Source organism: Symphalangus syndactylus, chromosome 3 (genome assembly GCF_028878055.3).
Source record: "Symphalangus syndactylus isolate Jambi chromosome 3, NHGRI_mSymSyn1-v2.1_pri, whole genome shotgun sequence".
Taxonomy (NCBI): Eukaryota; Metazoa; Chordata; class Mammalia; order Primates; family Hylobatidae; genus Symphalangus; species Symphalangus syndactylus.
In genome coordinates this window covers 48,303,718-48,317,377 of record NC_072425.2, presented here as the reverse complement: position 1 = coordinate 48,317,377, position 13,660 = coordinate 48,303,718, and the positions used below count along the sequence as shown (strand labels likewise).

At 43.2% G+C, this 13,660-nt stretch overlaps 1 protein-coding gene across 6 annotated transcripts in view; it reads right to left on the bottom strand.

Annotated features, from left to right (window-relative positions):
• Positions 1-13,660, bottom strand: part of SLC35D2 (solute carrier family 35 member D2) — a 71,485-nt gene that overhangs the window by 29,593 nt on the left and 28,232 nt on the right. For 3 of the 6 annotated variants that reach the window (XR_008656589.1, XM_055271809.2, XM_063636899.1), the window contains exons 5-8: positions 9,558-9,629; positions 8,614-8,682; positions 2,716-2,818; positions 1,364-1,456 (exon numbers count right to left, since the gene is read on the bottom strand). Coding sequence is in view for 5 of the 6 variants with exons in the window: in XM_055271809.2 (XP_055127784.1) it covers positions 1,364-1,456; positions 2,716-2,818; positions 8,614-8,682; positions 9,558-9,629 (337 nt within the window). In the remaining variant the exon portion in view is untranslated. The remainder of the gene's footprint in view (positions 1-1,363; positions 1,457-2,715; positions 2,819-8,613; positions 8,683-9,557; positions 9,630-13,660) is intronic. The other 3 variants (XM_055271810.2, XM_055271812.2, XM_063636900.1) reach the window with 3 other exon arrangements.

The window sequence follows — 13,660 nt, the reverse complement described above, 5'->3', positions numbered from 1 at the left end:
ATGCCCTGCTCATTCTTACTAGAGAGGTGCAGGTGCCCGCTTTATCTTCCAACACGGAATTATCAGGGAGGCTCAGGTTCACAACGTTCTAATTAACCCGAAACAGAGAGCTCTTTATCGAGATTGGTGCCACTTGGTGGTTTTCCATATAAACCCGTGGAAATGGCTGTTTGTGCCCAGGGACGAGGTTGCTAAGCCCTTCTGCTGGGAAGAGAGCTGGACAAGTGAGAAAGTCCAGCTGGAGAAAGAACAATGAGCCGCCTGGGAGTCCACAGCAGCCTGCAGCCTTTCAGAGTCACTCAGACCCTAAAAGAGCTGCAAATGGAATTGACTTTCAACTGGTGGGCAACACACACTCATGCTGATTGCTAAATATGGAAACACTGTCCTGTCCATGGGTAAATGGGTGCTGCCCCAGCCCCAGGCCAGCAATGACGGGGTTATCGCCTGGCTGGTCAGGGCTGTGTCCGGAGCCGAGTCTGTGGGTGGAGGTCCTGCTGAGGAAGGTTTTGCCCATCGCATCTCGTTTCTCACATTCACTTACACATCAGCGAAGCTCTCAGAGGCTGTGTGGCCCGCAACTTCCTGAAGAAGTCCGAGCTTGCACCCCTTGGGGTGGCCACTGGAGCTGTCACTATGGAGAATGTCCACGCTTCCTAAGAGACTTGGCCTCCACCGCTCCTCTGGGCCTCAGATCTTACCACTAATTCACCACTTTATTTGTCTCTCACCAGCAGCAGATAGGGTTTCAGGGCAAATGCTGAAAGAACAACACCTTCCCAAAATTCAAACGTGGATCCTGGAATATTTAGAGGTAAAATGGCATGATGGCTGGCATAGGTTTTAAAATACTCCAGAGGAACAAAAAAGTGGGGGTGGATGAGGACAGATAAAGTAAGATGGCAAAATGCCAAAGTGTTGAAGCTAGGTGGTGGGTCTGTGACAACTCATTGAATTATTCTACTTTGTGCATGTTTCAAAACGTCCACAATAGAAAGTAACAAATAAATAAATAAATCTATTTTTTAAAATGATCAAAATCCCCTTCTAGGGTAAGTAGCTCTCCCAGGGTCCCCATATTAGCAAAGGGGGATATGGAACTCAAACTCAGATTTGCATTGTTATTCTCCAAAAAGCACCAAATCCAGAGTTCTTGGCTCTCCTTGATATGTGGCTAAGGATAAATGCCAATGCAAGGGTAGTGCCAAAAGGTGTTACTAGGGATATCAAACATCTTGTTATCATGTACCCTCCTGGTAGTCCTAGCTAACTTTACACTTTTTGTTTCAGTGCATACCAAATGTTAAATATTAATTTTTTTAAAGCCAGCTAAGGAAAACTGTAATGATCGTCATCAGCTCACCTGTCGCAGGTCTCCAGTGGAGACACTAATAATAAGAGTTGGGATAATCATGAAGCAGGCATTGTAGAAAAGCACTCCGTATTTCCCTAGCTCCTGCAAAAACAAAAATGTAAAAACCACTCAGTTTCAGAAACGTGAGGCACAGATTTCCTGGAGCCATTTATACAACTGCATATTCATACAAAGTTAGAATGTGAATTCTGAGCAACTCTTTTGGAATATTTTCAGCAAATTTCTGACATAAAATGCTTCAGTTTGAGGGTACTGAGATTTTGGAATAAACATTTGTTTTACACCAAAACTACAGAGAAAACGCATGGCAGTGGGAAGCCTCTAGGGTTCCATTCATCTCCAGCATTCTAATTATGTGAGGTTTTTTTTAAAGCATGTTATTCAAAATGGGAAATCTGGAACAAAATAAAGAACACTAAAAATGTTAATATAAACAAAACTCTTTAAAAACATCTGCTCTTTCCATTAAAGGACAGCAGCATTATATATTTACTTTCATGAAAGTGACCACACCACTTCACCATTTTCAAAAAAGGATGACATATTGTGATTCTCAAAAGACAACAAACCTGTTTTTGTAAAACTGCTACCGTTAAAAAAAAAAAAAAAAATGGCCATGCAGGGGAAAAAAAAAAAACAGTGCAGATAAAAAAAAAAAATAGCTCATGGAAATAGCCTGTTGGTCAGAGTGAACTCTCTCATCCAGCACAAAGAGCTTGGAACAAAGAAACATATGCCTGACTCATCCTCCCGGGCTTCCTGTAACAGCTGGGGGCGGGGGAGGGATGGGGCCTCCACGTGACAGGCAGCCACACAAAAGCAAAGCTCCTCTGCCCCAGCCCTTCATCATCAGAAGCAGCAGCTATTGCTGGACAAGACCTTACAAATTATCCATTGCAGTCATTTCATTCCACAGATAAGGAAACTGAAATTTGGAGAAGTTAAGGTTCAAAGCACAACAGTCAGTAAGTAGCAAAACTTGTGTCTGTAACCCACATCTCCAGACTCCAAACTAGCGCTCTCTGAACAAATATCATGACCCCTGACCTTGCCTTGGTCATTGATGATGCTGGTAAAAAAATTAATTTGCCTTTCAAAATAATCCCTTTTTATATGTTCTGAGTGTGCATCTAAACTAGTGACTTTTCCCGTCGTATCTCATTTTCACCCAAAATTTTGCAAATAATAACTTATACAGACAAGATAATTGAAAATAAGTAATTTACAGGTCATATTATATAAATTAAATTACATGCCAACTGTACACATTCATTTTCATTTTTCATATAATTCTAGGGGCCAGATGACAAAGCCAAAAAGCCATAGGCAAGGTCTGGTACCTTTGGGTCCATTTTCTGTTTGGTATAAACTCCATTTGCTGCTGTGAAGATATCATTCAGGAACACAAAAATATAGCCTTCTAAGTTAAAAGCAAGGTCAGACCTGGGAGGGAGACCACAAAGGGAGAATGATTACTCAAAAACTCACAACTTGGCCTCTAAGCCCACCTGATCTACCTTTCCCTAATCAAACCCATTTTTCTGTGGCACACTTTCCCCACTTTGTGGTTGTGAATGGTTAATTCCTCTGCTTTGCCTCCAGACAAAAACCAAACCAGCCCATCAGGTGGCTTCAACTCAATCGTGAATGGCTTAAAACCAGAATGACATTAAGCATCTTCCTTCAACTGCAACCCCTGTCTTTCGCTAGCTGATGAATCCACATAATAAATGGTGAGCCCTAACTTTCCTAAAGGGAGTGATTGGCCCCGATCCACCCAGGGGCTCTGCTTATTGTAGTGAACAGGGCCACCTCCAGGGTGCAGCCAGTGACGGGCAGCTGGGCAGAGACTGGGTAAGAGGGGTCGCATGAGGCAGCCACACCTCCATCTGGTGCCCAAACCGCACCCTGTCCATCAAAATGGCAAGGCAGGTATCCATCCTTCTATGTGACCCCTCTATGGCTCCTTTCTTCCCATTCTTTTGAAACATCTTCTCTTCCATTTCCATTATAAATAGCACCAGCATAAAAACGTTTGGGGAGCTATGACGGAACAAGAGGAAGAGTAATAGCTGAGCCATGATGTGGCCCACCCACCTGCACTTGATCGTTGCAGACAGTGCTAGACCATGTCATAATTCAGAAATACACATTGCCAGGGAGAAAAACCTTTTCCTGTACCCTCTTAGGTTCAGTGTCTGGGGGCCTGCTAATTTAACTGATAAAAGACAGATTAACAGGAGAAAGAGAATACAAATCTTATTAATGTTCCCTAAAGTTCACAGAAAAGAAGTGAAACTCAAACAGTTAGACTTGGGGACTTAGCTTTAAAAAGGAAAGAGGATTTGGGCTTCAAAGAACAAATAAATTGTGTAACTGTTAGAAAGTAACTAGGAAATCTATGGTGGAAATGATGAACGAGAGGGTTATTTTAGGGTTTGTTTATGCAGACACATCTCAGGGCCGACCCTCCGTCCAGTGATAGGAATTGCTCTCCTCTTCCTGGGATGGGAGAAGGGGTCCCCTTCACAATGGGAAATTGATTCCCTGTTTTTTAGGCAGAAAGGAGAAGGCAGCAAACTTCCTGATCTGTTGATTCTCAATTGTCCTCGGCTCAAAATAATCTTGATCTCACAGTGGCATAGTTTGGAGTGGCATACCCTGAATCTTCTTCAATGTCAAAATAAGATTATCTCTAACCAAAGAGAATGAAACAGAGCAAAAATTCTACCAAAATCTGAATGCAAATTAAATTAGATTTTTTCTTGAGGCCTCCACACATTATTATCTACAAATATATTTGTGAGAAGGGAAATTAATTTTAGTCATTGTAAATCAGAATTCTCTCAATCACAACTAAAAAAAAAAAAAAAAAAAAAAAAAAAAGAATTTTTGGCCAGGCGTGGTGGCTCATGTCTGTAATCCCAGCACTTTGGGAGGCCAAGGTGGGTGGATCACCTGAGGTCAAGAGTTAGAGACCAGCCTAACCAACATGGAGAAATCCCATCTCTACTAAAAATACAAAATTAGCTGGGCATGGTGGCGCATGCCTGTAATCCCAGCTACTCAGGAGGCTGAGGCAGGAGAATCGCTTGAACCAGGGAGGCGGAGGTTGCGGTGAGCCAAGATCATGCCTCCAGCCTGAGCAACAAGAGCGAAACTCCATTTCAAAAGGATTTTCTTCAAAATAAGGGTCTTCCAAATTTCTTACCTACCCACATGTGACTCAACGTGAAGAAGAGCAGAGTCTGCCGCCCCCTGAGATGGCAGAGCCGAGTGAGTGGAAAGGGGATGGGGAGATGCTGCCCACCTCCTGGGAGAGCCACAGGGGAACTCCTACTCAGAGGACCAAGAGTTCCCAGCAGCACTGTTCCCACTCCTGGAAGCCTGGGCCACTGTCAAGTGGCTTACCCACCGTTTGTTTAGGCCAGTGGTGACAGCACAGACGTTTCTGAAGAATTTACTTGTTTAATCAATTAGAACAGATTCATGTAACCCTTGCAGTTGTTCAAGCGATCCTCCCATCTCAGTCTCCTGAGTAGCTGGGACTACAAGCATGTGCCACCATGCCCGGATAATTTTTTTACTTTTATTTTTGTAGAGATAGGGTTTCATTATGTTGCCAGGGGTGGTCTCGAACTCCTGGGCTCAAGCAATCCTGTCACCTGGGCCTCCCAAAGTGCTGGGATTGTCAGAGGCGTGTGAACCAGAGCAACTCCATTTTAAATAGGAGCTGGGTAAAATGAAGCTGAAACCTACTGGGCTGCATTCCCAGGCAGTTAAGGCATCCTAAGTCACAGGATGACATAGCAGGCCGGCACAAAATACAAGTCATAAAGACCTTGCTGATAGGCCAAAATCCACTGAAACTAAAATGGCCACAAAAGTGACCTGTGGTCGTCCTCACTGCTACACTCCTGCCAGCGCCGTGACAGTTTACAAATGCCAGGGCAATGTCAGGAAGTTACCCTATATGGTCTAAAAGGGGAGGCATGAATAATCCACCCCTTGTTTAGCAAATCATCAAGAAATAACCATTAAAAATGGGCAACCAGCAGCTCTCGGGCTGCTCTTTCTATGGAGTGGCCATTCTTTTATTCCTTTACTTTCTTAATAAACTTGCTTTCACACTGCACTGCAGACTCGCCCTAAATTCTTTCTTGCACAAGATCCAAGAACCCTCTCTTGGGGTCTGGATCAGGACCCCTTTCCTGTAACAGGATTACAGGCATGAGCTACCACACCCAGCCCGGATGTTGTATTTTAACTTTTTCTGGCCATGTGACTTGCTTTTGAATAAAACGTAAGAGAAGGTGACACATGTTACTTCTGGGTGAAACCTTTAAGAGCCAGTGCACAATTCCCCACATTCCCTTTTCCTGCTTGTTTGGCAAAGGAAGTGCCCTCTGAGGCAGGGATTCCATCAGCCTGGATCCCTGAGTAACCACATGGAGCACAGCCCTCACACTAGCACTGCCTAGTGTTGGGCGGTGTGTATGGCATGGATGGGGTGCATCTGGTGAGTGAAGCTACTGCCGTGTGGAGGTTGTTTGTTACAGCAGCATCGCCTGCTCATCCAATAGTCTGATCTGCCACTGCTTGCATCTGGATGTGCTAATGTAAGAAGAGAGCAGGATAGGGTCACTGCTGATCTGTAGCTAAGCACTCACTGCTGATCTGTAGCTAAGCACTGTGGCTAAGCACTCACTGCTGATCTGTAGCTAAGCACTGTGGCTAAGCACTCACTGCTGATCTGTAGCTAAGCACTGCGGCCAAGCACTATGAATGCCAGCCGCCAGCTGGGGATCCATTCTGTGAGTGCCAGAGGAAGGGCCAGGCTGAGCATGGCTACTCCAGACTGGCTCTTGGTTGAAAGTTAGATGTTTTTGGAACCCTGATTTACCCTTTCAGATCGTTTGTAGACTGTCCTTACATATGCGAAGCACAGACTGGATTTCTGCTCACTGGTTCTGGAAATGTGCCTGCATACATATGGTAACTGAAGGGCCATTCCTCACCAAAGACTTACCACAGCTTTATAAACCATTTTTTGCAAAAGTCTTTAACTGGCTGTAAGTCATTGGTTTTCAAAATGAGCCCTAATGAAGCTAGAAGAGAGGGGCTGTGCTGGGGAGACCTCAGAGTGCCGTGGGAGAAGCCCAGGGAATTTCACCCCAAAAATATGGTACCCTGGCATGCAGATTATTTTACATGGAAAGCCCGTGAAGGGCAGAAGATGCTGAAGAAGCTTTTCTTGGATACTCCCTTTTTGACCTTAAAAGACTGTGCCCACCCATGAGAACACACTTGCTTTCCATCCCCCTCTCTGAAATCTACTGCAGAGAAGAAGATGAGGAATGCAGCCATATCTGGGCAGACTTTAAAAATATAATGTCTGCCTCTCGGGTGCAAATTCCAAAGAGAATCAATCCTTTACAATTTCTGTCTCCCAGGTCCATTCATTCTCTCCAGTCATCATTTCTGACCTCCCAAAAGCATCGTCTCCATTCCCTGCCCTCCTGTGAAGAAGGATATAGAAGCACCTGCACCTCACTGGGTCACTGGGTGGCCACTCTCCCGTGATCTCTACCCCAGGCATGGGAAGGTAAATCTGTGTGTCTTTCTCTCCTCCCAATCTGCTCTTTTGTCAGTTCCTTTTTTTTTTTTTTTTTTTTTTTTTTTTTGAGATGGAGTCTCACTCTGTCGTCCAGGCTGGAGTGCAATAGCACAATCTCAGCTCACTGCAACCTCCACTTCCCAGGTTCAAGTGATTCTCCTACCTCAGCCTCCCAAGTAGCTGGGATTACAGGCACCTGCCACCACACCTGGCTAATTTTTGTATTTTTAGTAGAGACGGGGTTTTGCCATGTTGCCCAGGCTGGTCTCTAACTCCTGACCTCAGGTGATGCACCCGCCTGGGCCTCCCAAAGTGCTGGGATTACAGGCATGAGCCACCACGCCTGGCCTGTCAGTTCCTTTTTTAATGAACCTTCAGAGAGTAGAAGGGGAAGCTATCTCCCTTAGTCCCTGGAGCATCTTCCACAGAACTCCTCCCGTTTTAAACTACTTTACTCATAAAATTTCATTCCAAAAAAAGCCTGTCATGACTAGACCAGGCTCTGAGCACTGCTGTCTAATGGGTGCTGGTACTATACCCGCAGTGTGAATTGGAGCACTGAGACCACAGAGCCAGCTTTCAAGGAGTGAAACTCAGCCTGTGGCTAGGACTAGGGGAGAGAATGGTACAGATGAAACGTAAGTAATAAGCCTTAGTCTACACAATGGACTAAATACATTTATAATAACAATAAGCATGATTTGTTTTTCTTAGAGACAGGATCTTACTCTGTTGCCCGGGCTGGAGTGCAGTGGTACAATCATTGCTCACTGCAACCTCAAACTCCTGGGCCCAAGAGATCCTCTTTCCCCAGCCTCCTGAGTAGCTGAGACTCCAGGCACACACCACCACGCCAGGCTAATTTTCTTTCTTTTTTTTTTTTTTTTTTTTTTTTTTTTGGTAGAAATAGGGTCTCACTATGTTTCCCAGACTGATCTCAAAGTCATGGGCTCAAGTGATCTTCCCACCTAGGCCTCCTACAGTGCTGGGATTATAGGGGTGAGCCACCACACCCAGCCTGGAGCTAAGTTCTGAACCCAGCGAATCTAACTATTCACATGCACTATCCACCATACTATAGCAGAAATCTGAGCACCTGCCTGCCCATGAAGACTTGGAGTCCTCGTTATTCCTTTTGCAAAATAATTATTAAAGTAGTAGTCGTGCACTAGTGTTGGCTCATATCCCAAACATATTTAGCATTCTACCATCGGAAAAAGCAACTGCTAAGGTATCATGGAATAATAAAATAAATCAGCACACAAAGGCTTTGTAAGTCTGTTATTGTTAATCAAACGTCTAAGAACTTCTCAAGTAAAGTTGTTATATTGAAGACAAACATTCAGTAAGAAATGTAAACAGTTCACTGCTTTTTGTGAAGAAACGCTATATTAATATCTTGCAATGCTCTCTTCATATATTCTCAGAAATTTTCTGGCCAATGTGGGACCTACTTTGACTTTCACAGGAACCCATGGGGATTCCACTAACTTCAACAGATTTGTCTCTTGACTGCTCAATTCAATGGCAGCCAGATGGAAAATGAAAAACTGAGGATGGGGCTGGGCCTATTGTCAAAGACACAAAGAAGTTATTGAGCAGAAACAGTCCAAAGTCTTACCCAGCTGCTATGAAAGCCCCAAGAATAATGGCAAACACACTGAGGATGATGTTGAGTGAATACTGCTTCCTGTAATAAATACACAAATAAGAAAGGAAAGGGAGCAGAGAGGAAAACATTGATGTATGATTATATTTTTTAAACAAATTGAAAATAGACATCAGCAGTTTTATAGCTAAAATCTAGCAGATAATGCTTGATGTAGAGAAAGCACTAAGAGTATTTCTAAGTCAGACTAAATTTACATTATTTCTTAAGCAGTTTTCTTAATCTAATTACAAACTGATTTCTCTGTTCTCACTAGAGAGATACTAGGACAAAATACAGAAGTGCTCCTGCTGGTGGATCAAGTTTGTATGGACTGATAGTGAGTATTCAAAGATTACGATAAAATTCAATACAAGGGCTTAAAACACTGAACCACCAACCAAAATTCATTTCTAAATAATCCTCCCGGCAAAATCAAGAATCAACTTTTTGGATATCAGACTAAATATCCTTATGAAAAATTTTATACCAACAATATAAAAATTAATTTCTTCCGATATTATATTATAATCACTGCGTCAGAATTGATATCCCTCATACCCTGCACAACTATCCTGTATGTATACATGGACAGTTTCTCTTCTGTATTCCAAAATTGGTATATATTCCATCTGGCTCAGGAAACAGGTTTACATCCTTTTTGGAGTGTTTCTTTTTCTTTCTTTCTTATGATTTTCTACCACAAACATGCATTATTTGTCTATGGTAAAATTACAACTTTTAAAAAATCCCTCATTAAGTTCTTAGGGAATCACAGAAGCACGAAACTACTTTTAAATGAATAAACCATTTGTCCTTAAATTATTTCAACTAGCAATGGCTACTAGAATTTGCTGGGTAAAAGAAATGCAGTGGGTGGGAGACACACTGGAAGAATGGAGGAAAAACAAAATCACCCAAGTATGATGGTTTCCAGAAGTAAGGTAAGTGGAATGGTGAATTTCCTGAGCACGGTGAACATGGGTAGGCTGCCAGGAAAAGAGTGAAGCATGTCAGACACCAAGGGTTGGTTGATTGGTTTTATCTTTTACATGTTTTACATTTTTAATTAAGCTTACTAATTTTCCAAATTAATTTTCACATTTACCATTAACAAATCACATTAAATAATAAAAATAAATGGAGATTAAATAATTTCATACCACTTTCACTTAGCAATTTATTTACTTATTTTTTATTTATTTATTTTTTTTGGAGACAGAGTCTCACTGTGTTGCCCAGGCTGTAGTGCAGTGGTGCAATCTCAGCTCACTGTAACCTCCGCCTCCCGGGTTCAAGCGATTCTCCTTCCTCAGCCTCCCAAGTAGCTGGGATTACAGGCATGCGCTGCAACACCCAGCTAATTTTTGTATTTTTAGAAGAGACAGAGTTTCGCCATGTTGGCCAGGCTGGTCTCAAACTCCTGACATAAGGTAATCTGCCCGCCACAGCCTCTCAAAGTGCTGGGATTACAGGCAGGAACCACCACACCCGGCCTTCACTTGGCAATTTAAGACACTGTTCTGTCCAACCATTCTAAAGGTTGTGCTGAAACTACTTCACAATGTGAACCAATACATCCTTTGACAAATCAAGTCAGGCCTATGCGTCATCATTAAATAGTCCTGACTGACTGGGCATGGTGGCTTTCGCCTGTAATCCCAGCACTTTGGGAGGCCAAGGCGGGCGGATCACTTGAGGTCAGGAGTTTGACACCACACTGGCCAACATGGTGACACTCTGTCTCTACTAAAAATACAAAAATTAGCCAGCCATGGTGGTGTGCACCTGCAGTCCCAGCTACTCGGGAGGCTGAGGCAGGAGAATTGCTTGAACCCGGGAGGCGGAGGTTGCAGTGAGCCAAGATCGCACCACTGCAACCTCTGTCTCAAAAAAATAAAAAAAGGTTCTGACCTTGGACCTGATTACTTCTTCTTGGGAAACTTATTCTAAGGTAATAATCGAAAGACAGAAAAAAAACCACATGCATAAATGTGTTCCCTGCAGTGTCTGTGGGAAAAACATCACAAACAACCTAAATGTCAGACATCATAATGGTTAAATTATGATATATTCAGTTGAGGGAACATGATACTATAACTCTGTAATACAAATACTATTAGAAAATGAATATTAAATAAAACAAATGGATACAAAACCATGTCGGATCTACAACTGTAACAAGATACATTCTGCATACAGAAAAGAGCTGCAAAGGATTATTTATTTATTTATTTATTTTGAGATAGAGTCTCACTCTGTCACCCAGGCTGGAGTGCAGTGGCGTGATCTCAGCTCACTGCAATCCCCACCTCCCGGGTTCAAGCGATTCTCCTGCCTCAGCCTCTCGGGTAGCTGGGATTACACCACCACACCCGGCTAATTTTTGTATATTTAGTTGAAATGAGGTTTTGCCATGTTGGCCAGGCTGGTCCTGAACTCCTAATCTCAGGCGATCCACCTGCCTCAGCCTCCCAAAATGATGGGATTATAAGTGTGAGCCACTGCGCTGGGCTGAAAATGAGTATTTAAAATTGTATGTTAAAACGTAGAATTATGGGTGATTTTCTTGCCCAAATTTTATGTAATAAGGCTATACTGCCTTAAAATATATAGTTAATAACCTTCTACCCACTCCTAACACCCAGAGATTCCAGGATGCAGCTCAATGCATAGTCAACAGACTGCCAGGGCTGCCAAATGCCAGCCCATCTCCACCTGCTTCTAGATGCGACCCTGAGCAGCCAATGAGCTAGGGAAAGAAAGTCAGAGCCGGAACAGCAGTACAGGAGGAGAGTGGCAGCTCAGCCAACCAGACCCCAGCACAGGCTTCACATCATCAACCACACTGCATCCAGAGAGCAGCTGCAGAAAGAATGTTCAGGAACTTTATATTCACACCTAAAGATGTCTTATGAGACTGGCTGGACCTACATTTTTCAAAGCTGCAACAACAACAACAAAACATTTTATATTTATAATTACATTCAAAAAGTATTCTAGATTATGCCTTTTAAAAGCAAATAAGGTATACTTCATGGTTAAAAGGTGAATGTTTTCCCCCTATTATTAGGAACAAGACCAGGATGTTCACTCTCACTACTTTATCTATTCAACACTGTATTTGAGGTTCTAGACAGTGCAGTTAGAAAAAACAAACATCTCATTTGGAAAGGAAGAACTAAAGCTATCTCTGTTTGCAGAGAACATCTTCTATACAGAAAATCCTAAGGGATCCACTTAAAAATTATTAGAACTACAGTAAGTGAATCAAGCAAATGTGCAGGAAACAAAACGAATATACAAAAGTCAACTCTGAATATACGCTAGCAATGAGCAATCCAAAAATGAAATTAGGCTGGGCACAGTGGCTCACGCCTGTAATCCCAACATTTTGGGAGGCCAAGGTGGGTGGATGAATTGAGAGGTCAGGAGTTCAAGACCAGCCTGGCCAACATGGTGAAACCCCACCTATACTAAAAATACAAAAAATTAGCTGGACATAGTGGTGCGTGACTATAATCCCAGTTACTCGGGAGGCTAAGGCAGGAGAATTGCTTGAACCTAGGAAGCAGAGGTTGCAGTAAGCCAAGATCGCACCACTGCACTCCAGCCTGGGCAACAGAGCAAGACTCTGTCTCAAAAAAAAAAAATTAAGTTAGCAAAGCAATTTCATCTAAGATAGCATCAAAAAGAATAAAATTCTTAGACACAATTTTAGCAAAAGAAGTGTAAGACTTGTGTGCAGAAAACTACAAAACATTGTTAAAAAAAATTAAAGGAACCAGGTGCGGTGGTTCATGCCTACAATCCCAGCACTTTGGGAGGCTGAAGTGGAAGAATTGCTTGAGGCCAGGAGGTTGAGACCAGCCTGGGCAACAGAGCAAGACCCTGTCTCTACTTTGAGACAGGGTCTTGCTCTGTTGCCCAGGCTGGAGTGCAGTGGCGTGATCTTGGTGCACTGCAACCTCCGCCTCCTGGCTCAGGCAATTCTTGTGCCTCAGCCACCCGAGTAGCTGGGATTATAGGCGTGCACTACCACGCCTGGCTAATTTTTGTATTTTTAGTATAGATGCGGTTTCACCATGTTGACCAGGCTGGGTCTCGAACTCCTGACCTCAAGTGATCCACCTGCCTTGGCCTCCCAAAGTGCTGGGACTACAGACATAAGCCACCACACCAAGCCAAAAAAAAACATGTTTTTTAAATTAACCGGGCACAGTAGTGAATGCCTGTAGTCTCAGCCACTCGGAGCAGGGGCTGAGACAAGAGGATGGCTTGAGCACAGGAGGTCGAGGCTACTGCAGTGAGCTATGATCATGCCACTTGTACTCCAGCCTGGGCAACAGAGTGAGATATTGTCTCTAAGAAAAAAAAAATTTTTTTTTTTTTTGAAACGGAGTTTCGCTCATTGCCCAGGCTGGAGTGCAATGGCATCATCTTGGCTCACAGCAACTTCCACCTCCTGGGTTCAAGCAATTCTCCTGCCTCAGCCTCCCAAGTAGCTGGGATTACAGGTATCCACCACCACACCCAGCTAATGTTTGTATTTTTAGTAGAGACAGTGTTTCACCATGTTGGCCAGGCTGGTCTCGAACCCCTGACCTCAGGTGATCCACCTGCCTCGGCTTCCAAAGTGCTGGGATTACAGGTGTGAGCCACTGTGCCTGGCCTTCTAAGAAAATTTTTAAATTAAAAAAAGAAAGTAATGAAGACCTAAATAAATGGAAAGACACTCCATGTTCATGGATCAAAAGACCTTATGTTATTAAAACCTTATGTTATCAAAAATACTCTTCAAATAGATACACAGATTGCTACAGTTTGGATATTTGACCCTTTATGCCTCATGTTAAAATTGGATCCCCATGTTGGAGGTAGAGCCTGGTGGGCAATGTTTCAGCGGTGGGGGCTGATTCTTCATGGATAGATTAATCAACAGGGGTAGGGGGAGTGAGTTCTCACTCTGTTAATTCCCATGAAGGTTGATTGTTAAAGGAGCCTGATAGCACCCCCTCTC